At 46.4% G+C, this 26,050-nt stretch overlaps 14 protein-coding genes across 14 annotated transcripts; 9 read left to right on the plus strand and 5 right to left on the minus strand.

The window, feature by feature from the left end:
* Nucleotides 1-168: 168 nt before the first annotated feature.
* PGRI_054700 (amphiphysin) lies at nt 169-1,512 on the minus strand (the record flags this gene model as incomplete). The annotated part of the gene is made up of 3 exons (XM_040793183.1): nt 169-191; nt 244-1,275; nt 1,329-1,512. The coding sequence occupies 3 exons, from the start codon at nt 1,510-1,512 to the stop codon at nt 169-171; spliced, it is 1,239 nt and encodes a 412-aa protein (XP_040645150.1).
* Nucleotides 1,513-2,274: 762 nt separating this feature from the next.
* On the plus strand, nt 2,275-3,894 carry PGRI_054710 (IscS subfamily cysteine desulfurase; the record flags this gene model as incomplete). The annotated part of the gene is made up of 2 exons (XM_040793184.1): nt 2,275-3,372; nt 3,472-3,894. 2 exons carry the CDS (start codon nt 2,275-2,277, stop codon nt 3,892-3,894), a joined length of 1,521 nt encoding a protein of 506 aa, XP_040645151.1.
* A 703-nt stretch (nt 3,895-4,597) lies between these two features.
* Nucleotides 4,598-6,150, plus strand: PGRI_054720 (Carboxylesterase, type B; the record flags this gene model as incomplete). Its single annotated transcript, XM_040793185.1, has 9 exons — nt 4,598-4,758; nt 4,808-4,886; nt 4,934-5,050; nt 5,098-5,373; nt 5,427-5,557; nt 5,620-5,717; nt 5,770-5,856; nt 5,910-5,984; nt 6,041-6,150. 9 exons carry the CDS (start codon nt 4,598-4,600, stop codon nt 6,148-6,150), a joined length of 1,134 nt encoding a protein of 377 aa, XP_040645152.1.
* A 1,031-nt stretch (nt 6,151-7,181) lies between these two features.
* Nucleotides 7,182-8,672, plus strand: PGRI_054730 (indoleamine 2,3-dioxygenase; the record flags this gene model as incomplete). The annotated part of the gene is made up of 2 exons (XM_040793186.1): nt 7,182-7,472; nt 7,527-8,672. The coding sequence occupies 2 exons, from the start codon at nt 7,182-7,184 to the stop codon at nt 8,670-8,672; spliced, it is 1,437 nt and encodes a 478-aa protein (XP_040645153.1).
* Nucleotides 8,673-9,206: 534 nt separating this feature from the next.
* PGRI_054740 (uncharacterized protein) lies at nt 9,207-9,814 on the plus strand (the record flags this gene model as incomplete). Its single annotated transcript, XM_040793187.1, has 2 exons — nt 9,207-9,323; nt 9,383-9,814. The coding sequence occupies 2 exons, from the start codon at nt 9,207-9,209 to the stop codon at nt 9,812-9,814; spliced, it is 549 nt and encodes a 182-aa protein (XP_040645154.1).
* A 525-nt stretch (nt 9,815-10,339) lies between these two features.
* PGRI_054750 (uncharacterized protein) lies at nt 10,340-10,943 on the plus strand (the record flags this gene model as incomplete). Its single annotated transcript, XM_040793188.1, has 2 exons — nt 10,340-10,449; nt 10,502-10,943. The coding sequence occupies 2 exons, from the start codon at nt 10,340-10,342 to the stop codon at nt 10,941-10,943; spliced, it is 552 nt and encodes a 183-aa protein (XP_040645155.1).
* Nucleotides 10,944-11,523: 580 nt separating this feature from the next.
* PGRI_054760 (uncharacterized protein) lies at nt 11,524-11,940 on the plus strand (the record flags this gene model as incomplete). Its single annotated transcript, XM_040793189.1, has 2 exons — nt 11,524-11,838; nt 11,890-11,940. The coding sequence occupies 2 exons, from the start codon at nt 11,524-11,526 to the stop codon at nt 11,938-11,940; spliced, it is 366 nt and encodes a 121-aa protein (XP_040645156.1).
* Nucleotides 11,941-12,081: 141 nt separating this feature from the next.
* On the minus strand, nt 12,082-12,984 carry PGRI_054770 (oxygenase MpaB family protein; the record flags this gene model as incomplete). Its single annotated transcript, XM_040793190.1, has 1 exon — nt 12,082-12,984. The coding sequence occupies one exon, from the start codon at nt 12,982-12,984 to the stop codon at nt 12,082-12,084; it is 903 nt and encodes a 300-aa protein (XP_040645157.1).
* Nucleotides 12,985-13,416: 432 nt separating this feature from the next.
* On the plus strand, nt 13,417-14,884 carry PGRI_054780 (DUF3712 domain-containing protein; the record flags this gene model as incomplete). Its single annotated transcript, XM_040793191.1, has 2 exons — nt 13,417-13,670; nt 13,720-14,884. 2 exons carry the CDS (start codon nt 13,417-13,419, stop codon nt 14,882-14,884), a joined length of 1,419 nt encoding a protein of 472 aa, XP_040645158.1.
* Nucleotides 14,885-15,784: 900 nt separating this feature from the next.
* Nucleotides 15,785-17,736, minus strand: fbx15 (F-box domain protein; the record flags this gene model as incomplete). Its single annotated transcript, XM_040793192.1, has 2 exons — nt 15,785-17,527; nt 17,581-17,736. The coding sequence occupies 2 exons, from the start codon at nt 17,734-17,736 to the stop codon at nt 15,785-15,787; spliced, it is 1,899 nt and encodes a 632-aa protein (XP_040645159.1).
* Nucleotides 17,737-18,891: 1,155 nt separating this feature from the next.
* Nucleotides 18,892-20,172, plus strand: PGRI_054800 (caspase family protein; the record flags this gene model as incomplete). Its single annotated transcript, XM_040793193.1, has 3 exons — nt 18,892-18,936; nt 19,053-19,203; nt 19,358-20,172. 3 exons carry the CDS (start codon nt 18,892-18,894, stop codon nt 20,170-20,172), a joined length of 1,011 nt encoding a protein of 336 aa, XP_040645160.1.
* Nucleotides 20,173-21,372: 1,200 nt separating this feature from the next.
* On the plus strand, nt 21,373-21,852 carry PGRI_054810 (uncharacterized protein; the record flags this gene model as incomplete). Its single annotated transcript, XM_040793194.1, has 1 exon — nt 21,373-21,852. One exon carries the CDS (start codon nt 21,373-21,375, stop codon nt 21,850-21,852), a length of 480 nt encoding a protein of 159 aa, XP_040645161.1.
* An 894-nt stretch (nt 21,853-22,746) lies between these two features.
* Nucleotides 22,747-24,727, minus strand: PGRI_054820 (sugar porter family MFS transporter; the record flags this gene model as incomplete). Its single annotated transcript, XM_040793195.1, has 8 exons — nt 22,747-22,955; nt 23,004-23,134; nt 23,191-23,829; nt 23,889-24,126; nt 24,177-24,187; nt 24,240-24,495; nt 24,555-24,606; nt 24,659-24,727. The coding sequence occupies 8 exons, from the start codon at nt 24,725-24,727 to the stop codon at nt 22,747-22,749; spliced, it is 1,605 nt and encodes a 534-aa protein (XP_040645162.1).
* Nucleotides 24,728-25,536: 809 nt separating this feature from the next.
* Nucleotides 25,537-26,016, minus strand: PGRI_054830 (uncharacterized protein; the record flags this gene model as incomplete). Its single annotated transcript, XM_040793196.1, has 1 exon — nt 25,537-26,016. The coding sequence occupies one exon, from the start codon at nt 26,014-26,016 to the stop codon at nt 25,537-25,539; it is 480 nt and encodes a 159-aa protein (XP_040645163.1).
* Nucleotides 26,017-26,050: the final 34 nt, after the last annotated feature.

A 26,050-nucleotide genomic window follows, 5' to 3' on the forward strand; every position in this document is an offset into this window, starting at 1 on the left:
ATATGTATGAAACTTGTGCAAGGAATACAGCCAATTTACCGAAGAAACATTGCGAGCTAGGTAGATTATCAAAAGACACAAATATTTACAGTCCAAACGCTCTATGTTTAGAACCACAAGTGCGCCAGAGCAAAAGGAAAAAGAGGACAGTTAATAATATCTCGGGTTCTAATTCAATTGCACATAATTGGCTATCGTGAATGTTAGCATGTGCACTAAATTCAAAAGACTGTCAACACTTACCCGGAAATTGGCCCTCCCGACCTGCAATTCGCCCAGACCACCATTCATTGGTATTTTCGGAGCGCTGGGTAATCTCAATAACATCACCAGCCGAGAATCCCAAATCACCGTGTGCCTGAGCCTCGTAGTCATAGAGAGCGGTAACAGTCTCGACCGGCTTACTGAGATAGGATGGTTTCGGCCGTGGAGGAGGCGGGGCGGGCTTGCTCTTGGCAGCGGAAGAGAAACTGCCTGTCGGACTGGGACTGATGCCGGCAGACGAATAAGGTGGTGGAGGGTTGTCATCGGTGGCAGTGGAGCTGGAACGGCCTCGGCCGATGGAGCCCTTGGTATCGGCTCCCTTGCCCAGAGGGTTCAGTTTGGATCCAGAGCGGCGGACACCTTGGGTTTTGTAATGCACAATAGTTAGAGCTTCGGCTTGGTCCTGGATATTGCCGCGCTTCTGCTCAAAGGCCTCTTCAACATCGAGTTCAAGATTGAAATAGCTGATGTTCATGCCTTGCATTCGTTCGTGGAGAGTGTAGAAGACGTTGAGTTGCATATAATAGAAGGACTGGAAGAGCGGGCGGATGAACTCGGCTTCGAGGGCGAATAGCTTCGGCAGTTCGTCCTTCAGCAAATCGTTGTAATAATTGAATTCCTGGGTTGACTGCTCAACATCGTTCTCGGCTTTGTATAGAGCTTTTTCGTCTTTGAGCGATTTGTCCTTCTTCTCTTCCAGCTTCTTCAGTGTGGCATTGTGGCGGTCAAAGTCCAGCTTCTTGTGATCACGCTTAACCGCAACCTTCCGAATCACCTTGATCACCTCGAGCAACTGGTCGGCCGGGCTGATAATGCGACTGTCGATCATCTCCAACTCGGGAGCCAGAGCTTCTTGCAATTCCTTGACGATGACTTCATATTCCTCACAGGCTTGGATGCCCTCGGCATTTCCTTCGAATTGGTAGGAGGTGGGATCGGAAGCGCGACCGGAGATGGGTTTGTAGATCTCTGCGACTGCTTTGGAGAATTCGATTTGGTGGCTCAACATGCCTGCGCACGTGGTCAAAATTGGAGGTTGAGATTGAGAGAGAATAAATACTGACCATTAATGGCAGCAAAGTATTTCTTGGACTCATCGTGTAGCTTCTTGGTCTCTCTCTCGAGCTCATCAAAGCGGCGTTCGGCATCACTATAGACAGCATCCTTGGTATGCTCACCGATGTTGAACTTAACCTTGAACTGCTGTGGCGCACGCACAATGCTCTTTTGGAAACCTTTAAAACTCATGATGTGAAGATGGAGAGAAGTAAAGAGAAAGTGCCAAGGTGGGGGATGGAAGGAACCCGAATTTCAATGACATAAGACTCTACGGAGCTGATGTCCATTGTGGCTGTACACTAAATTTTTATACTATTTGACTACCTATGTTGTAGGTATATTTTGTATCTTATTACGCTAATTGATCTGCCTTATGATTATGTGGCGTATCTTTAGGCACCTGAATTATTACTATGGGGAATGTGTAGTACAGAGTACTGCATACTCTGTACTCCGTATGTAGTTCACACATAGCATACCTACTCCATCCTAGTTATAATAGCTACATGTAATAGGCTTATACGAACTGGTTCTCTTTCCCCGGCAGCCTTACCCGAGAAAATCGTAAGAACCGTCAAATTAAAGACCCCAGTCAGATCGTCATCATTGGACCATTTTCTTTATGCGGGGAGGTGAACTTCAATTGGTAAAATGAAATGAATATCCATATGTTGTACGGAGTAAAGGACTTCAAATAAAATCAGAATTATTGTTATATAGAGAATAGAGAAAGATACCTAGGTTTAATATAGTGAAACGCTTGGGAGAGAGAATATCACAAAAGGCTGAAAAGGGGAAGCTCAGTACCTTCTGCCTCAGGCATCTCGGATAAACCCATTTAGGAAATCACCGAGATCTTTAGTCATTGAGAGATGCTGGAGATAACAAAAAGTCGGGGCTGTGTTTCCTTCTTCATCCCACATCCAAGAATATCGTGGCATTATCCTCATAATGACAAGTACTGCTCCTGCTGCTTGGAGACAGGCTTCTGCCTTCTCCAGGCGCCTTTCAACCTATGGTTCTCGAGCTCCTCGAGTTCTCGCCACCAGCCTGCGCGCTCGGTCTTATGTCACCGAGACAAAAGTTGGCCAAGCTCAGGTCAACATCGAGACTGCCATCAAAGAAGAACAAAAGTCATTCATGAATCAATCCCATATGGCGCCCCAGAATGTCAAGCTGCCCGGCTCGGCAACCTCCGGGGACGCCGCGATGAGCCCCTCGGCCGGCATTCTGAAGCAGGCCACTGTTATGGACCAGGGCACCCGGCCCATCTACCTCGATATGCAAGCCACTACACCTCTGGACCCCCGGGTTCTGGATACCATGCTTCCTTACCTCACCGGTATTTACGGTAACCCGCACTCACGCACACACGCCTACGGTTGGGAGTCGGAGAAGGGAGTCGAGCAAGCTCGCGAGCATATCGCCAAGCTGATCGGGGCCGACCCCAAGGAGATTATCTTCACAAGTGGTGCGACCGAGAGTAACAATATGAGTTTGAAGGGTGTGGCGCGGTTCTTTGGTCGCTCAGGAAAGAAGAACCACATCATCACCACCCAAACTGAACACAAGTGTGTGCTTGACAGCTGCCGACACTTGCAGGATGAAGGGTTTGAAGTGACTTACCTGCCAGTTCAGAGCAACGGTTTGATCCGTATGTCGGATCTTGAAGCAGCCATGCGCCCTGAGACTTGCATTGTCAGCGTCATGGCTGTCAACAATGAGATTGGTGTGATCCAGCCAATGGAGGAGATTGGCCGTCTCTGCCGGTCCAAGAAGGTGTTCTTCCACACCGACGGTGCCCAGGCTGTTGGAAAGATCCCATTGGATGTTAACAAGCTGAACATCGATTTAATGTCAATCTCCAGCCACAAGATCTACGGCCCTAAGGGTGTTGGCGCCTGCTTTGTGCGTCGTCGCCCACGTGTTCGTCTCGACCCTCTCATCACTGGTGGTGGACAGGAAAGAGGTCTACGTAGTGGCACCTTGGCCCCTCATTTAATTGTGGGCTTTGGAGAGGCTTGCCGACTTGCTGCCCAAGATATGGAGGTAAGTTTTCTATTTCCCTCATTGCACCGATTATCGCACTGCAATAAACTTATTTCCCCTGTCTTCCAAAATTGGTATGCTAACTGACTGATTGAACAGTACGACACCAAGCACATCAATCGCCTGTCAAAGCGTCTGAGCGAGGGTCTCCTTGCCATGGAACACACCACACTGAACGGTGACCCCGAGCACCACTACCCTGGTTGTGTGAACATCTCATTCGCCTACGTTGAGGGAGAGTCCCTACTGATGGCGCTGAACGACATTGCGCTGTCATCGGGTAGTGCCTGTACCTCCGCTTCTCTGGAGCCCAGCTACGTGCTGCGGGCTCTGGGCAGCAGCGATGAGAGCGCCCACAGCAGTATCCGTTTCGGTATCGGTCGATTCACCTCGGATGAGGAGATTGACTACGTTCTGAAGGCTGTCCAGGCTCGCGTGTCTTTCTTGCGTGAACTGAGCCCGCTTTGGGAGTTGGTACAGGAGGGAATTGATCTGAACACGATCGAATGGAGCCAACACTGATCATATTAATTCTGATTTCTTGAGAAAAAGGCCCACTAGGGACGGCGTTGCAGTGTAACAACATCGAATTTTGTACAGACTGAGAAGAATCTCACAATTTAACTATTCTCCCCACCTTTTGAGTCTGATGTATTGTACATCTCCCAGGTCTTAACATTTGAGTGAGTTTTATAAAATGTGATCAATCATTAAGCCTAAAAAAACCTTTACTTTATTTCAATTTCTCCCGGCCCCGAAACCCCCGTGGTCTGAAGATGTTTCTACTTGAAAGAAGTTAAATTGTTTATCTACCGAGACTCGAGTTATTTAAGATGGTCTTGGCCGTGGCGAAAATAAATGACACCGTTTGGAAAAGAGCTACGTGATGCATCTATTCCTCATCCTTTACGCATTTGGCAGCAATGTGGCCGCTCTGGCTGGTTTCCAACCAGAGCTTTGGGTCATGACATCTTCCGGCTTGTTGAATGGGATATATAACAATTCTGCACGCACAGTACGGGGGTTTATTGGAATTCCATATGCCGAACCCCCAATTAAAAAACTGCGATGGGCACCACCACGCCCCAAATTACCAAGCTATGTCGATGCATCTTCCTTTAGAAGTCCCTGTCCACAGGTGCATACGTACTCCAATGAGTCCATTTGGAGTGTTCTCCCGTATAAGATATGGAATTCTGGAGACATGTCTGAAGACTGTCTATATATGAACATCTGGGCACCTTCTGTCAAGCATCAAGGCCAGGAACTTCACGCAGTCATGATTTTTATTCATGGAGGAAGTTATGACTCGGGAGGTAGTTCGGCTGCTTACTACGATGGCACGGATTTGGTACAGAATCACGATGTAATTGTTGTTACCTTAAAGTAAGGAGATGCTGAGAGTTTTATCTATCATCACTAAATTTCTGGTCAGTTATCGCCTCAACGTCTTTGGATTTCCTAATTCACCGGATATCGACCCTTCCAAGCAAAATCTCGGACTCCTGGACCAGGTATGTCTTGAAAGTGTATGGTTGATATGAACTAACCAGGTATGTAGCGATTGGCGATTGAGTGGGTTCATCAGAATATAGCCAAATTTGGTGGTGATCCAAATAGGATTCTTCTGTTTGGTCAATCTGCTGGGGCTGCTTCAGTCGATATCTATTCATATGCAGTGAGCACCTCGTTCTTATACTTGTTACCCTCACTAACATTTGATAGTATCCGGACGATCCACTCGTCAGCGCACTTGCTCTTGAATCCGGTACCGCTCCATTATTGACTACGGCTCCGGATCATCAAAATTGGAATGGACTGTCTATTGCTCTTGGGTGTGGCGTAGGAGACAAGTCCTTCAAATGCATGAGTCAGGTTCCAATGATGAAGATTGTCGAAGCGAGGGCCAAGGGTGTCTATACCTTTTTCCCCATTGTAGATGATGTCCTCGTCTTTTCCGACTATTCCGCTAGAGCTAAAAGCGGGAAACTAGCACGATTGGTTTGTGACCCCGAGATCTTTCTATGTCTTCCTTATTTAACCGATGCCTGTAGCCAACGTTGGCAGGGATTAACGAGCGTGAAGTTACGGCTCTATTACCACTCAGTCTGACATCCGTTGATGATACAGCAATCTACAAAACTACTCAAAGGGTATATAATTGTCCCCTCCGGGATTCTGTGAGGTAAGAACCCACATTCACGCGTTCACGATTTTAACCGTCCCATGTATCTAATATTCATGTAGGATTCGGTTGAGCCAGAATGTACCCATTTGGAGGTATCTATACCATGGGAATTTTAGCAATCTCAGCCCAACTCCATGGCTTGGAGCATATCATGGTTGTAAGAAGTCATCACGCCCTCCTTGCTGATTTTTGATCTAACGTGATGATAGCTGAGGTACCTCTGATTTTTGGAAACTATAATATGTCCACGGTGACCCCTTCATCCAAGGAAGTTGAAGCCAGTCGCTATATGCAAGGTAATCCCTTACAGGAGTCATGTCAGATTTTACCTTGATTGACCAATTTCTAGGAGGCTGGGTTGCATTTGCCAACAACCCTCGTACGGGACTGAGCACATATGGATGGCCCAGGTTTAACTTCGATGGTAAGATCTCCTTTCCATGATTTCTTTCTATGTTATCAAGCTGATCATAAGTATAGAGCTAACCTTAATCAATCTTGCTCTCAATAATACGACCCCGGCAATCTTTACTTTTGCTAGTTCATGGGATAATGATTGTGACAGTCTCATTGCTCGATCTGAGTTATGAGCTTGGCATTGAACATTTGTGGTACAATAACTCTTTTCCAGACTCATTTGAAATGTGTTTCATGATTATATACCGAACATTGCATGCATACGTGAGCAATTGTGACACCGGTAACCTTTCAGGGTTATATACCTCGGTAGATCTCTACCTAGGTACCTAGGTAGGTATGAAATTGCCTTAGTAATCATATATGTGTTTCAAAGGTTGGAACTGTTCAAAGGTTATATATATTTTTGTAAGAAAAAAAAGAAAAGAAAAGAAATAAAAGTTAAAGATGTGGTTGAATATAAAATAATGGTGTCATCTATTTTCCCCCCAGATCAATGACGATCCGGAGGAGAGTGAGTGAAGCGAATTTGAAGCCAAAATAAGCGAAAACAGCGAAATTGCCCGAAATTGGTTGGAATTGCCCGAAAATGCCCCAAAAGGGAATTTTACCGGACTCAAATTGGTTTAGTTCCTCTTTTTTTCGCACTCAATTTCTTCTTCGCTTAAATTGTCTCTCCACTTGGGCCTCGCGGATGCACTCAAGTTCTTCTTGGCATTTAGTACTTTGATTGTATAGCCATATAAAATGTACTCGATCTTCTATAGTTGAACCCTTTAATTATATTTGGTCTGATATGATCCACTCCTCTAAAACTTCCCCAAGGTCATCTAAAATGATTCACTCTACGGAGTATTCCCCCCCCTATATCGGAGTACTTCCTAACTCTATTATTATCTCTCTCTCTGTCTCTCGATTATTCCCGTCCAGGGATTCCCGGTGAAATTACGTGCTTTCTTTCAAAAGAAAAAAAAAAAACTCTGACCATTTAGCAGTCAGAAAAGGAAATTAATCTCGCATTCTATCTTCTTCCGTCATTATCCGCATATACTTTGACATCCGAAGTCTTCCTAATCTCTCTCGGGTCTCTCTGATCTTTATATTAGAATCCTTTTTATTCTCAAACTTTCTCCATCATTTCCATATTCTTGACTCTTTGAATATATCCTGTATCTGTGACTCGCGGGCGATCCAGAAATTTATCATGTTGCCTCCAGTGCCAAATCCTGCCGACTTTGGAGTTACTGCCAACTATGGTTTCCTTTCCCCAGAACTTCCCCTAGAGGTTCTCCCAGATCCCTACTATGCTGAATGGGAAATGATTATTGGGAATCTTCAACCATTGATATTGAGTAAACGTCTTCAGTCTATGGTGGAACATCTCCCGATACTTTCTACCACACATCTACAAACTGAGGCTGAGTGGCGTCGCGCATATGTCGTACTGGTATTTATACTGCATGGCTATGTCTGGGGTGGCAATTCGCCCACAGAGGTACCAATTCATCCTATTGGTTCCAAAAAAGTAGATGTACTGATTTTCTTGCAGAGGATCCCACCTCAACTTACAGTTCCTTTATTTGAAGTCTGTGAACGACTTGAATTACCCCCCGTTGCCACCTATGCTGGTGTCTGCCTTTGGAATTACAAGCCGATCTTCTCCGATGAGTCAGCTACCAACCTGGATAACCTAGCTTGCCTACAAACCTTTACAGGGTCTCTAGATGAGCAATGGTTCTACCTGGTTTCAGTCGCCATAGAAGCACGTGGGGCCCCTTCTATCCCCTTGATGCTTCGGGCTATCACGGCGGCCCGCACAGGAAATACCCATACTGTAACCGAGTGCCTGCAACGACTAGCAGAAATCATCGATGAGACCAACACACTGCTGCAGAGGATGTATGAACATTGCGATCCATATGTCTTCTACAACCGCATACGTCCTTATCTAGCTGGAAGTAAAAACATGCGTGATGCCGGATTGCCAAACGGTCTGCTGTACGATGACGGTCACAATCCCGAGTACCGGCAGTATGGAGGGGGCAGCAATGCTCAAAGCTCACTCATCCAATTCTTCGACATCGTCCTTGGAGTGGAACACCGACCCACTGGTACCAGTCGTGGCAATGAGCAAAACACTGAAGACGGCATCAAATCACGAAACAGCTTCATCCACGAAATGCGCACCTACATGCCTGGCCCACATCGACGATTCCTCGAGCAAATTGACTCAGTAGCCAACATCCGGCCTTTTGTCGAGGCACGACGCGGAGACTCGGCGCTGTGCATTGCATACGACGCATGCTTAGCCATGCTACGTGTTCTACGCGATAAGCATATTACTATAGTCTCACGCTATATTATCCTGCAGTCCCGCAGTGCACGCCAGCCTTCTCATTCTGCCAATCCAAACCCCCCAGCGATGAACCTTGCAACCGCGGCTCCGACTGACAAGAAGAAGCTGCGCGGTACGGGTGGCACGGCACTCATTCCTTTCCTGAAGCAAGCTCGAGACGAAACTGGAGAGCCTGCCATTGATGCCTGGGCACGACGGTTGCTGAGCAATGGCCCTGCAGATAAGAACTTTGCTTCGCTGAGCAAGGTTGGCGAACAACCAGATGGTCATCTTGAGGTTGTCGGTCTCTGTGGCACATGGACAGCCGATGAAAACGAGGGTGGAATTTGTCACTGGTAGTTTTGATTTTTTTTTATGGTTCAGTCTTCGAGCGTGGCATTGCATGTGGAATTATGTACGCCGTACGCGGCGACTTGGCGTTTGGGAGCTTGCATGGTGTCTTTCAACTGGTCATTACGAATTCCACCTGGATATTCTAGTTTATATGAACAGTATTCTTATGGAATATATTGGCCAAACCAACATAAGCTTTGATATGACGCTTAACCCCTAGAGTGAAACCGCGTCATTCACTGGACTTGATATTCACGTGACGTGACATCATGCCTCGAGTATCCACGTGATATGACATCACCGAATGACGTAGTTCATCATGACAATTAGAACCCATGTTGTAGAACTTCAATCTTGGAAGACCAGATTGGAGAAGGCACTAGAAAATGTGGCTTGTACAACATGGCTTATATATATGGGGGAACTTCCTGCCATGACTTTCAATCTTCACTACTTCATCAACCACTTCATTCTTCAACCATCCTTGATCCCTGATCTCTACCAACTCTCATATTTACCATCTACAATTCAAATTTCATCATGTCTGACAACACTGGAAACACTGGTAACGCCTCAACTGGTCAGTCTTACCTTGACCAAGCCACTGGTCTTGCTCAGCGTGCCATGGGCACTGTGACTGGCGATTCCTCCACTCAGGTTACCATCCCATTCTAGTCCCCCAACATCATTGTAAACTCATGACTAATTCATCTTAGGCCAAGGGTGAACTCAAACATGAGGAGGGCCAAGCCAAAAATGAAGCTTCCCACACAACCGCCAAGTTGGGTTCCTTTACTGCCGACCCGAACACCGGAGCCGTTGCCAAGGACGACCCTAAGCGCGATACAGGATCCTGGGACCAGACTGTTGGGTCTGCCAAGGAGTCTGTCGGCAACTTGATCGGAAACGAGAACCTGCGCCGCACTGGAGCTGAACAGAATGCCGCTGGCAAGGAACAAGAGGCCAAGGGCCAGCTCAAGGACTGGGGCTCGGGCATCCAGAACCGCGCTCAAGGTACCCTTGGATCCATTGGTGCTGCTGTCACTGGTAACCGCACCGAGGAGGAGAAGTACCGTGATATCCATGATGAGGGCAAGGTCCGCCAGCGTGGTGCCGAAGCCGATATGGCTAAGAAGGGTGGTGTTTAAACTTGACTGGAACATGACCTCAGTCTTTCTTTCTTAGTCACTTGTTTTACTATCACGATTTTTACGATGGCCTTGCTATGATATCCAAATTGATACCATTTTTTTATTCTACTTTATCCTTAGTAACTGTGAGCCAACCTATCTTGCGCACAGGTCTCACTAAGATGGTAAAATTCACATGAATCTGCATATCAATCTATTGCGACATCTCCGTAAATTTCCCCGCAGAAGAGAAATTCCCCGAGGATCTCACAGATGCCCCATACAGGCTCTTCCCCGCCTCTGACATCTGATCCCGGTGAGGCCGAGGTTGATCAACGGAGATGAGAAGATCTAGAACGGAAGGTTAACAATTAATTTAGCAAAGTAATTTTTGTATACATGTCATTTTTTGGGGCTAATGCAGAGATATTAGATAGATCGACGGGCCAAGAGGGGGTTAAGCATTTGATATACTATCGACTCTGCCCCATCTGAATGGACTGCATACATTTTTCCCTCTATTTTCTCATCTACTTTGACAGAATGAGATTCACGGCAGCTTTACTCTTTGTCGCAACAGCCTGGGGCTCCCAACACCATCACCAACGAGATACAGATAATGGCATCAATCTTGGTGCGATCACGAGCGCCTTGTATTTGACTCTTCAGGATAGCTAGTTTAGAAACATACTGATGCTTTTATAGAGAGCATATGATGGGCAACAAAACAGCCAGCGCAAACTTTGCCAACATCTCGCCGCCACCCAGGTCGCTGATCCCCGAGATCCTATCGGTGGTGCCCGTATCTGTCATCTGGGAACTTATCAACCCAGTGGAACGCAGCTCCCTCGCCAGTCAATTCAAGGCTGGCACTACTCCTGCCTGGTACAGTGCTCTCCCATCGGACGTGAAAGACTATATGTCAGTAGTCAAATCACAGATCTCGGCGGGAGCATTGACGGCCACAGCGTCTGAAACCAACCCCACAGCAAATACCGGGGCTGTAGCGACAGCAGCAACTGCTACCGGTGTCAATTCTGGATCGGCAAGCTCAACTTCATCTAAAGGAGCAGCTGCACAGCCTACAGGACTGACCGTATCGGCGTTGGGGGCGCTGGGAGTACTTGGACTAGCATTAGCTCTGTGATCCACATGAATTAGATACTGTGATGAGAAATCCAAAAGATTTGCATATCCGAATATATATGGGGCTCAAGGAAGACCGTTGCATTAAGCAAATGAGAATTTCTTCTAGATTAAATTTAATATAAAAATGACGAGGTGGCACTATACCAAAATTATATGACTGGGGATCTTTTTCTGATATCTCAGGTAGATCACTACTTAACTGAACTTGTTCTCCGAACTTCTCCTCTAAAGTGGATAATAAGCTGAGACAAGCCTTGGAACAAATGTCACCTCAACAAAAAAAGAAGAGAAGAAAAGATCAACATGACGATCTTCCACTAAAATGGTGACATTCTGGGGGGGATAAAATGGGGGGGTTAAGAGGGGGAGGGGGAAGATCCCATTGGGGATTCTTTTCTCTTTTGTCTCTCACATGGAATTGCTTATCCCTCGGTCTCATCAACATTGAGACTAGTAAGTCCTCGGACTATTTCCTAATTATATCTTATTATAATGGAATAGATGAGTTTGCTTATAAGACTCTAGAATGTTTATATCTTTTCTAATATTCCCTCACTTTTCATATAACAATATGAAAAATGCGTTTCTCACTTCTTTTCTCTTTGGCCCTGGCCCCCTTGGCTCTAACTGCCCCTGAGCCTAACCCTGTCGCTGCTCCAGCCCCGGTCGCTAGTGCTGGTCTATTGGAAGATCTACCCGAACTCCTGAATGGTGTTCAAGGTCTCTTGAGCACTGAAAACATCGACAAGCTGGATACGATCCTCGATGGTGCAGCCAAGTTGCTCGCCCCCGATAATATTGATATCCTACAGGATATCTTGAAGAACGCTCATAGCTTGTTGACCAAGAGCTTTGTCGATAACACAACTACCCTCATTGGGGATGCCACACCGGTATGTACTTCTGTTTCCTTTTTATGTACCTTCTACTAATGCACTATGTAGCTGGTTGAGGATATTTCCAAGCTTCTGGGTGGTGTTTTAGGATCATTGTGAGAAGTAAAATAAATGAATGACAATTGCTATATCTTATTTTATTCAATTTAAAAGGACTGTAGATGAAAAAAAAAATGAAATAAATCCACAGAATAATCACATATGGGTATTATACAAGCAAATCATTAGATTAGAAAACCATTAAATCACATTCATCTTCTCTTTAAGCCGATCCTGGTAGAATTTCAAAGGGTATGCTCGCCACTTATCAGGCATTGCTGGATAAAGAGCGACCGAGAAGCCCATCCAGGTTCGGTAAAGGGCCCGAGTGCTAATAGTCGAGCGCAAACCGTAGGCATCACGCAGACGCGGGGGCAACATCTCAGTCGTAGTAACACGTAAGAATGGCTTCAAGGTCTGTACCCAGCGTGGCATATCGTTACTCTCTCGAAGATCCTTAGCAAACAAAGCCGCATCCTCCGAAACAGTCAATCGGGGGACCTGATCATCCCAGTAAGCCCAAAATGCCTGGCGGGAGTCTGGCCAGGTACCGGTGGGAACACCCAGGCAGTTCATAAGCAAAGCATATTCGCTGTATGCACGCTCAGCACTGGCGTAGTCCACGCGGCCATAGACACGCTGGTAGAAATCGGTCGCAGTTGCGTACAGTGTCGCCGCCATCCACAACTGCAGTGGTGGATGCTCAGCAAAACGATTCGAGCGACCGCCACCTAGTAGGGGCGGTTTACCGTCTCTCAGGAGACTGATGAGAACCTTGCGTTCATCACGGGTACCGAAGACCAAGCAGGAAATGTAGCTGATATTGGCCTGAAGAGCGTCGATAAGCTCGGTGGCTAGCTCCTTGTGGCCACCATTGTTCGGGCCTGCATCACGGATTCCGGGCATGGCAGCTTGCAATAACAACGTTGCACCAGATCCTGCGAAGAGGATACCCTCCTGGAGCATCTTAGGGAGGACCTCTAGCTGTTCCAGGGCATGAAGACGACCTGAGTCGGTATTGTTTACGGTCGCATCGGAACCACTTGGAAGGTCTTTGAGGGACTTTTCGTCCACTGGGGAGACGGGCGATGAAGGGAAAGACATGGTTGGAAAAGGTTGTCAATACCTAGGGATTGGCGAGTATATCTCATTTAATATTTCAATTCCAAACCTTCAAATCTTCCCCAGAAACTCCCCGCAAAACCCCGAGAAACCCCCCCAAAAAACGTGTTCTAGTGAGATGTCGATCATCTCGGCCCATGTGAATAGTGTCGCCGTTCATAGGAATAAGCCGCGGCTGGTAGCAGATCGCCATCTCCTGAAGCGCAGATCCCTCCCCTCTTCTGCGTCATTCGCCAAAGAAAGCAATCCTGCTCCGAAAACCCGCTTTATTTCCTTTTTTTTTTTCTTCTCTTATGGGGTCCCGCTTCGGTGTATGGAGTATGGAGAGAAGACGAAGTCCGGGGGATCCATTGGGGCTAAATAAATATACGCAGAAATCCTCCCCCTTAAGGTCACCAAGTCGAAATTGTGATCATGGGCAATACAGATACACCAGCATATCTGACTTCAGATGATGCCAGATACACTCTAGGTATTCATCGTGGTCCATTAGTATCCAAGAATGAAGATGAAGGTGCCCAACTCGCACAGGTCGAGTCGATCGGTGGCCTGTCATTGGAAACGAGGAAGTTGAAGCGCAGCGAGAAATTCCAGCGCCATTGGAAACGATTCTGGTGTCTGCATCTTTTGGTGACTATCATTTTTCTGGCGATTTTCTTGCCTGTCTTGTCAGTTCTCTAGCCCAAATTGACGAACAATAGCTAATTACAACTATAGCTTTTTGGTTGCCATTCCAGCCATCTCACAGATGGTAGTGAACAAGTCTGACTTAGTATTGGTCAATGCCTCAGTCTTAAACCCCCGACCGGACAAGATTCAATTGACGCTGTTGTCGGCATTGGACCTCAAAATTGCATTGCCAGTACGCATCGAGCCCATCACATTAGATCTGTTCGTGCGCGATACGGGGGCAGAGAATGCATGGGGTCAGGCTAAAATTGATGGCAAAGTCATCAAGGGCAACACTACTCTTGGTGTGGACAAGGTCGAGACGCCATTGACCAACTTGGACACCTGGGAGGAGTATGTACACAATGTCGTGTTTGAAAAGGAGACTGCTCTGTCGGTCAAAGGTGTGACTAATTCATACTTGGGTGTACTCAAGTCTAAGGTCACTATGGACAAGAATATCATGTCGCCAGGTAAGCCGAAGAAGCAAATCATTCTAGAAGTGAAGCTGAAACTGACTTTCTTCCAAGTGCTGGACCAGTTCAAGAAATTCAGTATAGCCGACAGTGGACTCATTGCACCCCTTGAGGACGGCACCAATCTCGTCGGGAATGCCACCCTCCCCAACCCGTCCGTGTTGACTCTTGACATTGGCACAATCGTCCTCGACGTGAAGAGCGGCGATCTTGTCATTGGAAACGCCACCCTTAAAGATGTCACTATTAAACCAGGCGACAACGTCTTTCCTCTAACTGGAATTCTCGACATCCACACCATGGTCGAGAATCTCGGAAAGGTGCTCGCCTCTCAGGCAAATGCCCTCAAAACCGGCAGCCTAGCGCTGGATACCGTAACCCGAACCGTCACCTGGAATGGCACGCTGGTACCATACTACACCAACGTGATGAAGCAGCTAACGCTGACGGCAAACGTTCCAATCGCTGATCTAATTAAGAACACTGTTCACAATCTGCTGAGCAGCAATCAAACCCTGAAAGACATTATCAACTCAGGGGGCGACACGACCGAGCTGCTAGGTGACCTCGCTCACAGCAATGAAGACAGCGATACTGCCAATTCACTATCCGACACCTCCGACCTCGCATCAAAGATGAAGGCGAACCTTGCCGTGCGTGACATGTTCCGTGACACGCATCCGGTTAAACGGGATACAGCTATCAACTTACTGGCCGGGATGTACAAGAAGCTGTGAAATGCTAGTTACATTTCACATTTGCTTTCTTTTCTTTTTGCAATTACTTTTCCTTTTCTTATAAAGGTTTCCGGATTCTGGGTTCTGTGTACATGATTGCGCTCGCGCGCTAATGCCTAGACGATACTTGATTCCCCTTTGGGTTATGGCAGTGGCCTTTGTTTTTGGATGGCGTTATGGGACTGTACAGCTGTCTTTCTATCTTTAGGGATAGGGATCAGATCTAATGTTTTTGCTTTTCCTGTCGATTCCACTCCTAAGGCAGTGCATTGGTCTCGTGTACTTTCTATATACATGGCTGCCTGTCGGTCTGGGCTTGAGTCGGTGCAGATGATAATGCATAAATTATAAATTATATGATGATACGAAGAGATCTCATCCTTGCATTAGTTTGTAGGGCTTGCATAGTGTTTCGTGGAAATGGGCCGTCGGCTTGACACAATGCACCTAATAGAGGAGCATGTTCATGTCAAACTGCATTGATCTTTGCTAAGGCTACCTGTTCCAATAGCTCCATGTTCTTTTAATTTGGTAGCTGATCGAGACGATATTAAAATATTAGAGGAATTGACAGTCCACCTGGGCACGCTGGGTGTCAAGCTTGGACGCTCGAGCTCCCGGTTTGAGGAATTGTTATAGAATGGAGCACATCTGCATATATCAATTAATTCCCAAGGCGTCCAACTGTAAATGTTTATGAATCCGAAATGAGGTTTGCTGCCCAAGGCCTCCTGCCCGAATCGACCGTCTTTAGTGCTGAGATGGAAGCATGCACGACCTCGTATCCTAAGTTTACTCTGTGCTGATTCATGTAAATTTAACTTGTTTTTTTTTTATTAATATAGGCTATTAGCAATATTCTATCATCTTGTAACTATATTTGATCCTGCCTGTGTTGATTTATGCGCTCGCCTTCCAAAATCGATCCCTTATGCCACGTAGATAGTACCCACGTTTGATACCCATGTAAAAGGGCGGTGCTTCTTCCACCAAGTTGCGTGAAGGGTAATATGGGGGTGGTGGCTTTAGAGTCGGTGGGAACAGATCCCCGGGATCCTGGTGATCTGCACGAGATGTAGCAGTAGGAAGAGGAGTCGTAATAGGAATTTGAAAATGAGGATCAAAGCTAATGAGGATAAGAGCTTGTTGATTTGGGGGAAGTCCGGGAGCGTCAATGGAATAGATGATTGAGCGTTCATCTGCGATACTTTTCACAGATCCAGTGCGTGGGCCTGGGCAGAGTAATTGTTGTAATGCAGGCGGAGCGTCATCTGGAGGCCACATATGCACGCCACGACACTCGAAGCGTTCCTCAGAACCTTCAATGGGCCGGCCATATTGGTCCACCTGGGTGGGTTGAAACAGGCGGTTGCGAGGTCCCTCAATTCCCTCCTCGTCAATGGGACATTTGCGCTTGCGTGACACCGTACGAAGCCGAATTCGGTCTCGAGACCGCAAATTATCACCGGCAGGGTCGTTGACAAGGTCGACAAAGGTAGATGCACCGAGATGGTAACTTCTGTGTTTAGTGCGAGCTGGGATGAACTCCTGCCGCTTTGTAGCGCCAGACTCGTACTCGGCATGGTAATGCCGCCGCAACCTCTTTGCAGGTCGCTCATCGTAGGGGTATTCGTTATCAGGATCATAATCCATGGAAACCCAGGAAGGAGTTTCGATGGTGCCCCCTGAAAGAGGCGCTAGGGCTTCTTCTGGTGTGGGAAGTCGCTGTGTGTAATATGTTCGGTGGTTTTCGCTCTTGCCATCCCGCCATTCGCGGCGACATTCAAGTATGACTGGCCGGCCAGTCGTCTCATCCTTACGGATTGAAAGATCAGTCCACATTTCATTGATGGGACCTTCCTGGTGTTCTCGGCGCCAGAAGCGACCGTTCCATTTGCGGCCTTCTTCGCGAGGGGCCTGACAGAGCCAATGGTAGAAAGATGAGTGGACTTCATCGTCATCTGAGGCGACCTGCGTCGAAACTGCATAGAGATGTTCATCATGCATCTCAAAACACAGCGTTTGGCCAAGATCGCCATCGACCACTCGGTCGAGAGGGAAGTTAATACAGGCATGCGTTTCAAGATCCACACCAGTGATAGACCACACACCATCCGAACCATCGGCGGCGGTAAATGTACCATACCAAATATAGGATCCACTGTGTCGCACAAATATTGGTGCGGATGCTGGGATTGCTTCATGGAGCAGCAAACGTCTCCGTTTCTGGTGGGTTTCTCGCCACGCCATGTTGACTACGAGCAACGCGTCCTCGGTCGCATTCATCTCAGCCACTCGGAACACGAGAATATCATCGCTGTAGCTCAAGAGGGTAACCCGATCTGCTGCATCTGGCCCTACTGGATCGGTTTCCAGCAGTCGAGGGATGACATCGCGGAGGTCCATGACACGCTCCCTGAACGCAGTACCATGCACATACAGCAACCGAATCCAATGGTCAGAGCGATAACACAAATAGCCTTGGTTATAAAGAAATTCGGCTCCGTATCCTAAGCAGACCACTGAATATGGATCTGCCGTGGCGACAGCCTCGTGAATAGCAAACCGATGCCCGACAGCTTTACGAAACCCAGACTGGGCCGCCACGGCAGCCTGACCTTCTTTGCTATGAAGTAAAACATTCTGTAAATTGGGATTAGAATTGTAATTCGAGAGAGGGGGCTGAGTTGGTCTACCTCGACGGTTTTGCGAGCAATCTGTTCGCTTTGCGACAGAGAATAGAGAGCACGATTGGTGCGGCTGAGGTTCACAAAATCACGATCGTCCAGCGAGGTCGCGATCTGGTAAAACACATCAAATGGAAGAGTATCCAGACCCTGTTGAGCGGTCATGGCTATAAGAGTGGGTAAATAGGTTTCTCAAGTGATCAAGGGAGAGTGAGTCTCAAACAAAAGGGCGACTGCCATGAGAAAAAAGAAAAACAAAACAAAGTCCATATCCTAAATTCATACATGAAGGAAAGAACGCGATTTATGTTCAAGAGGAAAGTGAGATTCGAGAGAAAGAGGAGGTTGAGGCTCAATTGTCGCAAAGGGGAATAGTTCCAGATGAGTTACCATGGAACCCCTCGTACCAAAAACCTTGGGACCACAAGAGCCTCATAAAACTAGACCAAACTAGACCTAAAATGGTAATTTTTAAAATCGTGAAACCTTGGAACGGTCCAGGGTTTATGAAGTGTAAGAAAGTAAGAAGTAGATCTCCCCGGATCACGCAATTGTCATCACAGGGGGCGATCAGATCTCTCTTTGAGGCTCTTAATGTCTTTTTTGGTTCGGATTACACCCAACATCTCCGAAACATATGGCTCATCACATCTACATTAGGCCTAAGACACATGTACACGATCTCTCTCGTGACTCGGATTAGGTGGGGTCCGTAGGTTCTATCCAAGATCCTTCGATCCTTCCAAACCTACCTAGGTAAGTCCTATCGGATCTTCGGTGCATATGTGTGGCCCCCCCTGGGTGGCAATTAATAGCGTGAATAAAGAGAGCTGATACTATGTTGTATGTACTCCGTGGTACTCCGTACTCCCGTACTCCTATAGACCTTTGTTTACAATTTGCCCCATTAAATCTGAGAACAAGTGTTATATTCTACAGAGCCGCATTGACGCGTCTTTACCAAGCCACCGCCTCAGTGGCAAAATTAGTTTCACCTACGCACTTTTATGCATACTACCTAAGTCGCCCAGCTATTCTTAGTTTAGTTCTTACTCCGAAACTCCGTACTACTTTCTTACTTTCTTGACTAATGTCACAAAGACAAATGGTCACGTGATGACAGAAAAAGTCGCTGCCTAACTTAGATAGCCTTAGGCTTTGAATTTCTTGTTTTTCATTATTACATATTACATCTTAGATTACAGCAATATGGAGTAGAGCTATTGGAGGTCTGATGAATAATATACCTAAATTAGAGTGATTGACCTGCAGCCCTAACGGTGGATCCCAATATCTCCCCCTCCTTTGTACTTTGTATACATGTCAATTGCCCAGGCACTAAACTTGTGGAGGGAAGGTGTAAAGGTCCGATTTGCGTGACCCACCCCAAGTCAGCCGAATTACTTTTTAAGCAATTCAACTTCTTCTTTTCTCTTTTATCTGGAGATTATATCTCTAAGAGATGTATTATCCACCTCCAGGTCGCCCTCCAGGGCAAGGGTCACAATGGGGAGGATATCAACAACCCCCCCAATGGCAACCTCCGCCTCAGCCTTACGGATATCGACCCCAATCATCTTATTCGACTCCTAGTCATTCCCCTTACCCACCATCGCCTTATCCTCAACCTCAGTATCCTTATCCCCAATATCCTCCCTCTCCTACCCCGCCATATGGCCAAACTCCATCTCCTTGCCCTCCCTCTCACCGACATACTCTGAGCGCCCCTCAGAATGGTAAAGTGCTATATGCCAAGAAAATTTGGGCATCTCTAACCATCAAATAGGATTTGCTCGTGCGAATTCCCCGAATCTCCCCCCAGCCCCACCACAGAACTTTCAGCAATTCGGTGGAGGTGCCCCGTCGAACTACAGGTTCCAGTACTCGGCCTGTACCGGTCGCCGCAGGGCATTGTTGATCGGAATCAACTATGCGGGACAGCCTAATGCACTGAGAGGCTGTATCAACGATGTCACTAACATGTCGAACTTCCTGACCCAGAGATTCGGGTACAAGCGTGAGGACATGGTCATTCTGACTGACGACCAACGGAACCCAATGAGTCTCCCCACCAAGGCCAACATTTTACGTGCCATGCACTGGCTTGTCAAGGATGCCCAACCTAACGATTCCTTGTTCATCCACTTCTCTGGCCACGGAGGTCGTACTCCCGATCTGGATGGAGACGAGGACGATGGATTCGACGATGTTATCTACCCACTGGACTACCGCGTTGCCGGCCACATTGTCGATGATGATATGCATGCGATTATGGTGCGTCCACTGCGACCAGGAGTACGATTGACGGCGATCTTCGATTCATGCCACTCGGGCACTGCATTGGATCTACCGTATGTCTACTCGACGCAAGGTGTTCTCAAGGAACCCAATCTGGCCAAGGAGGCAGCTCTGGACTTGTTTAGTGCATTCAATTCATATGGACAAGGGGATCTTTCCAGTGTGGCCTCGACGGCTATCGGATTCTTCAAAAAGGCCGCCAATGGGGGGTCGGCCCGTGAGCGCACGATTATGACCAAGACCTCTCCGGCCGACGTTGTGATGTTTTCAGGGTCCAAGGATACACAAACCTCGTCAGTGTAGAATTTTTAAAATAAAAAAGATAAGAAACCAAGCTAACCTCCCCAAAACAGGGCGGATACATTCCAAGATGGACAAGCGCGTGGTGCATTAAGTTGGGCGTTTATCAAATCACTGCAACAGTGGCCTCAGCAGAGTTACCTGCAGTTGCTCAACACGATCCGAAATGAGCTGGAGGGTAAATACTCACAGAAGCCGCAATTGAGCTGCAGCCATCCTCTTGGTAAGTTTGAATTTCATTCACTGTGACTCAGGCTGACTCTAGATACTTTTCCAAAGATACCAATCTCCGTTTTGTGATGTAAAAGAGAGTTTCCTAAAGCAAATCACCTGAGATGATCAAGTCCCGTGGGGGAATATTACATGTATTGTAGTATTTTAACTGTAATGCATGTCATCTCCATATTATATTGTATTTTATATTGTAATAATCTGTACTCTGTATAGTTCAATAACAAATCCGATCCCGCAGTGGATCTCTCGGCACAAATGTTTTTGTTTCTCTTCTTTTAAGGAGACCATAGTTATTATATTTATATAATTACAATATAATTACAGAATACTCCGTACAGAGTAAGACATCTCCCTATATCTCATATAAATAGTAAATGTCTTAAAATATTATAAGTATAAGTATAGAATGGCGCCATTTCCCCCCCCCCCCCTGGGAATCGAACCAATTAATGAGGAATCCACAGTTCCCGGGAACCACAGCCCCTATACTCCGTACACACGGACTTTTTGTATTGCGTAGACGTGAAGAATGTACTAAAGATCGTGGCTTTTTCATGGCGTGATATGAGGCATCTGATAATGGTTTTTTTTTTCCCTTATGAAACTTCTAGTTATGTTTATTGTTTATATAGATATGATACTCCTGTAGATAATCTAATAATAGTCTAGGAAAATAAAAAAACATTGAAAGATCTATTTACTAAATTACAAGTCATCTAAGTGTTACGAAGCTAAAAAGTGTCGATGTCTCTGATCCACTTTTGGTCTTTTTCAGAATTCCATCTACCTTTTTGATCTTTTTTTTTCTTTCTTTCTCTTCTCAAGATCCTTTTCCTTTTCTGACCTATCGAAGCCATGTTGACTTCATCGGCAACAAACAGTTCTTATTCCTCCAGTGTCTCCTCCGAGCCTCACTCTCCATATCAACATCCCCCCGCATCCACTCTTTCACTAAACTCCCGTCGTCCAATGACTGTCAAATACCCTCGGTTTTACTCCTCTCCCATGGATCAGGAAACAGATTCAACCCCTCTTCAAGTTTACGGCTTAGAGCAACGAGAACCTTCCATCTACGGCAAACCTCCCAAACTATTCCGTCGAGTATCACACGTCCTAGGTGATATCCGTGAAGACTTGTCCATGGACGCTCGCCAAACTACCGAAAAACTCAAGCGTCGCTCAACTATGTTCTCTGATGGGCCTATTTTGAGTGCTCCCCCATCACACTCAGTTCCAATGACATCTCATGGACCCCCGCGGTCGCGGCCAATGTCCACCATCTCCTTCGACAACTGGTCTGTTCCAAAACGAGGAATGAGCCAGCGAATCTCCCGTCGGTTGTCAGTGTTCTCTTTGCGGGGCAAGCCCAAGGGAGCTAACATTTCCTCGCCGAATCTGATCGGTTCATCAACTCAATACGAAAACAGAAGCCAAGCTTCGTTTATTTAATGACCGCATGAGACAATTAAAGAAAAAAAAAGAGGAAAAGAAAAGAGTTACCTATCTTTGATGGGATCGCCCGAATCATGCAATACACAGATATTCATACACGGGGAACAGGGGGTGTTACGTTATAATCATTCATTTTTGGACAATTTCCTTTTCTGTTATATCCATCATTTTTTGGGGGTGGAAAGCGATCTTTTTGAATTTATTAATCGCTAGTTCATGTTTTGAAGTTTTCGACTTCTCTTGACTTGCGCATAGCTTGGTGTTTTTGGGATTTTTGGATTTCTGGATTCTTTCTGGATTCTTTTGAACTATTGTTTTTTTTGTTTCTCTTGACATATCAGAATATTATATCATATACAAAATCCCTTGAATGCTAGTACGGAGTACTCCGTACCGAGTATATCGAGTCCACTAAGTATCACGCTAATTACGCCACTATGCAGTTGACATTTCACTTTAAACCGGACTTAACCTCCTAAAAATAAAGCCCGAAAACGTTCGGGAGTGATTCTAAATGCGACCGCTTAATATATGAAACTGAAATGGCATCAAATGCCAAGATGGAAAGAATGATATGGGGGAATGTACATAAAATAAGCCGTGTTTGGAATGCCCTTGTGATTTGTTACAAGAATGGAGGCTTAGGTATTGGAATAAAATATCAAGTGAATATCAAGTGATTACAGCAGACACGAATATGGATTATTCGATGCTATATCCTTTCGCGTGTCAGGTATAGTCATTGCATATATATATTTTCTTGTATTCTATAGCACATAACTTGCTATAGGTTGTAGGAATATAGTCTTATGCTCTGCTTAACGTTCAAATACAAAATCTCTCCACTATATAGTTGCTCATGGCTTTGCAAAGTCTATCACAGTCTAATACTTACGTCTGCCTCTCTCCCTCGGTCCATTCCACATGCTCTGCTGCCTCGACAGACATCACTGCCTTGCCAGTCGCTCGCTCGAACTCTTCATATTCGCGCTCAATGTATTTCTGCGGGCGTTTTTTGCAGATGGCATCAGTGTCTCCAGATACAATCAACGATGGGTTGGTACGGTAATAGGCATCAAGATCCTCGAGACTCCGGTTGGCTACAATGACAGTGAGAAAGAGAAACAGCAAAGAGTATTTGAACATACCTGTCTCCGGGTAGAAAAAGTAGAGAATAGGTAGGAAAACAGCATTGGTCACCGTCCAGACAATCCAAAACTTCCAACCAATACTCTGAATTCCGATTGGAGTGATCTCCACGACGATGAAATTTGTGATCCTGTATTTTGTCAAAAGAGAACCCCAGGGCGACATACCCGCCACTTAAATACGTACCAGTCGGTAGCAGTTGCAGCCGCAGCACCCTTTGTCCGCATCGGTAGAGAGTTGATCTCAGTGGGATACAACCAAGGCACTCCCAGCATGCCAATACCGAAAGCCCCATAATAAAGGAAGAAAAACACCACCGAAGCATTACCGTATACGCTACCATTGTCACTAGTCTCGGCATACCGAATCAGAACAGTAATAACGAGGAAGCACACGAACTGCCCAAATGTCGATAGAATCATCAGACCACGGCGGCCCATACGCTCAATCAAGAGCACGGCTATACCTGAGAAAATCAGGTACGAAACAGCGTTGCAAGCCGACAGCAATCGAGCCATTTTCTCCGGCAAACCAACCGATTTGGTCAGGACAGTGGGCATGTAATAGGACATGATGTTGATACCGCCGAGCTGCTGCATGAACTGACTACCTATACCAAGGAAGAGTCTGCGCAGTGTCTTGGTATCATTTTTCTTGTCTTTCTTGAGAAGATCGCGCCAGCTCATGGCGTTCTGACGCTCGTATTGAATACTGTATGCGATTTCGTTGCGCTGAGTTATAACGACGGGGTCATCAATCGGTTTCGCTTCGAGACAGCTGAGGACTTCAATTGCCTCTTCTTCTTTGCCGTGGGCGAGCAGCCAACTGTGGGTATATTGTTAGGTGAAACCACCATTAATGAAAGGATTGGCGTGCGTGCTTACCGAGGAGACTCTGGCAGCCATGGCGTTGTACCCCACAGAATGAAGAGGAAAAAGAATTGAAATGCAAGTGGGAACCGCCAGGCCACAGAGCCGCCTGCAAATGATAGTCCATAGTTGATCCAGTTGACGAGACAGAAACCGGCGATATTCATCATCATATCGAGGATTACCAGTTTTCCGCGCCATTTCGTTTGGGATGTTTCAGTCTGCCAAATTGGAGCTGTAGCAGTATTTATGCCTATTGCTCGTCAATATTATATTTCTGTTGGATCTAAGGATCTTGTTTACCATTTCCAACACTACAAGAGATGTTAGGCGACTATCAACTGTTGTGAAGAAAAGGTCACTTACCCTAAGACGATCCGGCCAACAAACATCTGCGCCAAACTAAACGAACTTGTTTGAACGATAGCCCCTACTGCCATGACTGTAGTTCCTAACAGAATAGCTTTCTTTCGGCCCAGACGCTCCCCAATGGTGAAAGCGATAATAGCCCCGAAGAAACAACCAATGTCATAAATGGCAGTCACTGTAGATAGGGCTGTTGTCTTTGTAGGTCCGACCAGATCGTGGCTTTCAAGGAAATCTTGTGTGATCACAACGCCGCCTGAATTGAAAATTAGGGTTGATCGGAGATTTCATAATTGTTTAGTATATAGTACTCACTGAACACTCCTTGGTCGTAACCAAATAAGGACATATCAGTTGCGCATGCCACCTAAGACAAAACATGTCAATTGATTCTAAGAATTAGAATTATAGAACCATACCGTAATCCAGAAGGTCAGCCATCCTCCTGTTAACCCGAAGTAGGGTTTTTTCTGTGAAACAGTAGTCATGTCAGGAAATCAAAATGAAATATCCACACTGTGACCACGTTCTAAGTGGGACTTTCATCCTTTATATAGTATAGAAATAGGCTAAACACTACAATGTAAGGGACAAGACTCCGGGGAATGATCTCCCGAGGCTCCGCTCTGAAGTCCGGGGGATAAACGCGGGGGGAAACGGCAAAATGGTTGTATCCATTATCCAAAAAGGGTATCCCGTAGGATTTGATCGTCTAATTTTGATACCGGATAGAGGTAGATTGAATGTCCTCTGAATTTATATGGAAAGATGGCCGATGTCCTTGCGTCACTGATTTAATTGCATTGTGGGGGGGGGAAGGGCATAAATCGGCTATTATTGCGGCTTCTATCAAGGAAAAGCACATACATGCAGTAAATCGTCCGACCTGAAAGATAAGGTATGAATGGAGCTCTGTATGTCTAGGTTTATGCCAAGTGTGATCATTCTACTCGATTCATTTACTGGGAACGTATTCTTAACGGATGGTGTTACATGCCTAAGTAGATGGTATAAGGGCTGCCATAAAGAAAATTTAAAGGAATAACCGGGAAAACACCGTCTGAAAACACCTCAACCTGCAATCCAAGAGGAAATGTTCAAAGTAACCTTCTGATAGCAAGGTGCGTCTGCATAATCCAAAATCCCAAGATCCCAAAACCCCACGTATAATACGCCAAAATCCCAAACCCCCGACGTGTCTAGAACATGAAGCCAGTCCATGCGCCCCGAGGATGCACGTGCAACCTGCACAACATCTCCATCCCCCGGGTCCTGCCCTATCTAGTCCTACTCAAAATCACAGAGTGACGCTCTCGAGATCACGCATCACAATACCCATTTGAGCGCGCTTGGCTGCCTCAGCCACGAGATTGAAATCTTGCAGAAAGGGTGCTGTGGCAGTTGGACCCCCTAGGCCATTTATCTGGTGGGGATAGGCATCGGACTTGGGCGCCGGAGCGGGGGCTCCATTCATAGGTAATACTGCATGGGTGTTGGCTGCGGGGGCGATGGGAAGGGTGCTCGGGTTGGATGTGTTGCCGAATGCTTGTGACAAAGGTTGCATGGGAGGGGCGGAGGTCTGCGGGGAACAGGCAGATTGTAGCGAGGGTGAAGAGAACACCTGTCTAGTCGCATTCGATGCGACTTCTAGGGTACTTTGAGTCTGGGATGTCATATTGGACTGTCCAGTGGAAGGGTCGAGGGTCGAGGAAGGATGTAAGGAGGTGGGCTGGACGAGAGGTGCTTGAGGATTGTAGGTTCGCAGGGTCGAGTCCATGACGTGACTAAAACGGTCCGGTCTTCACGCAAAA

This window comes from Penicillium griseofulvum (genome assembly GCF_001561935.1).
Source record: "Penicillium griseofulvum strain PG3 chromosome Unknown contig_84, whole genome shotgun sequence".
NCBI lineage: Eukaryota > Fungi > Ascomycota > Eurotiomycetes > Eurotiales > Aspergillaceae > Penicillium > Penicillium griseofulvum.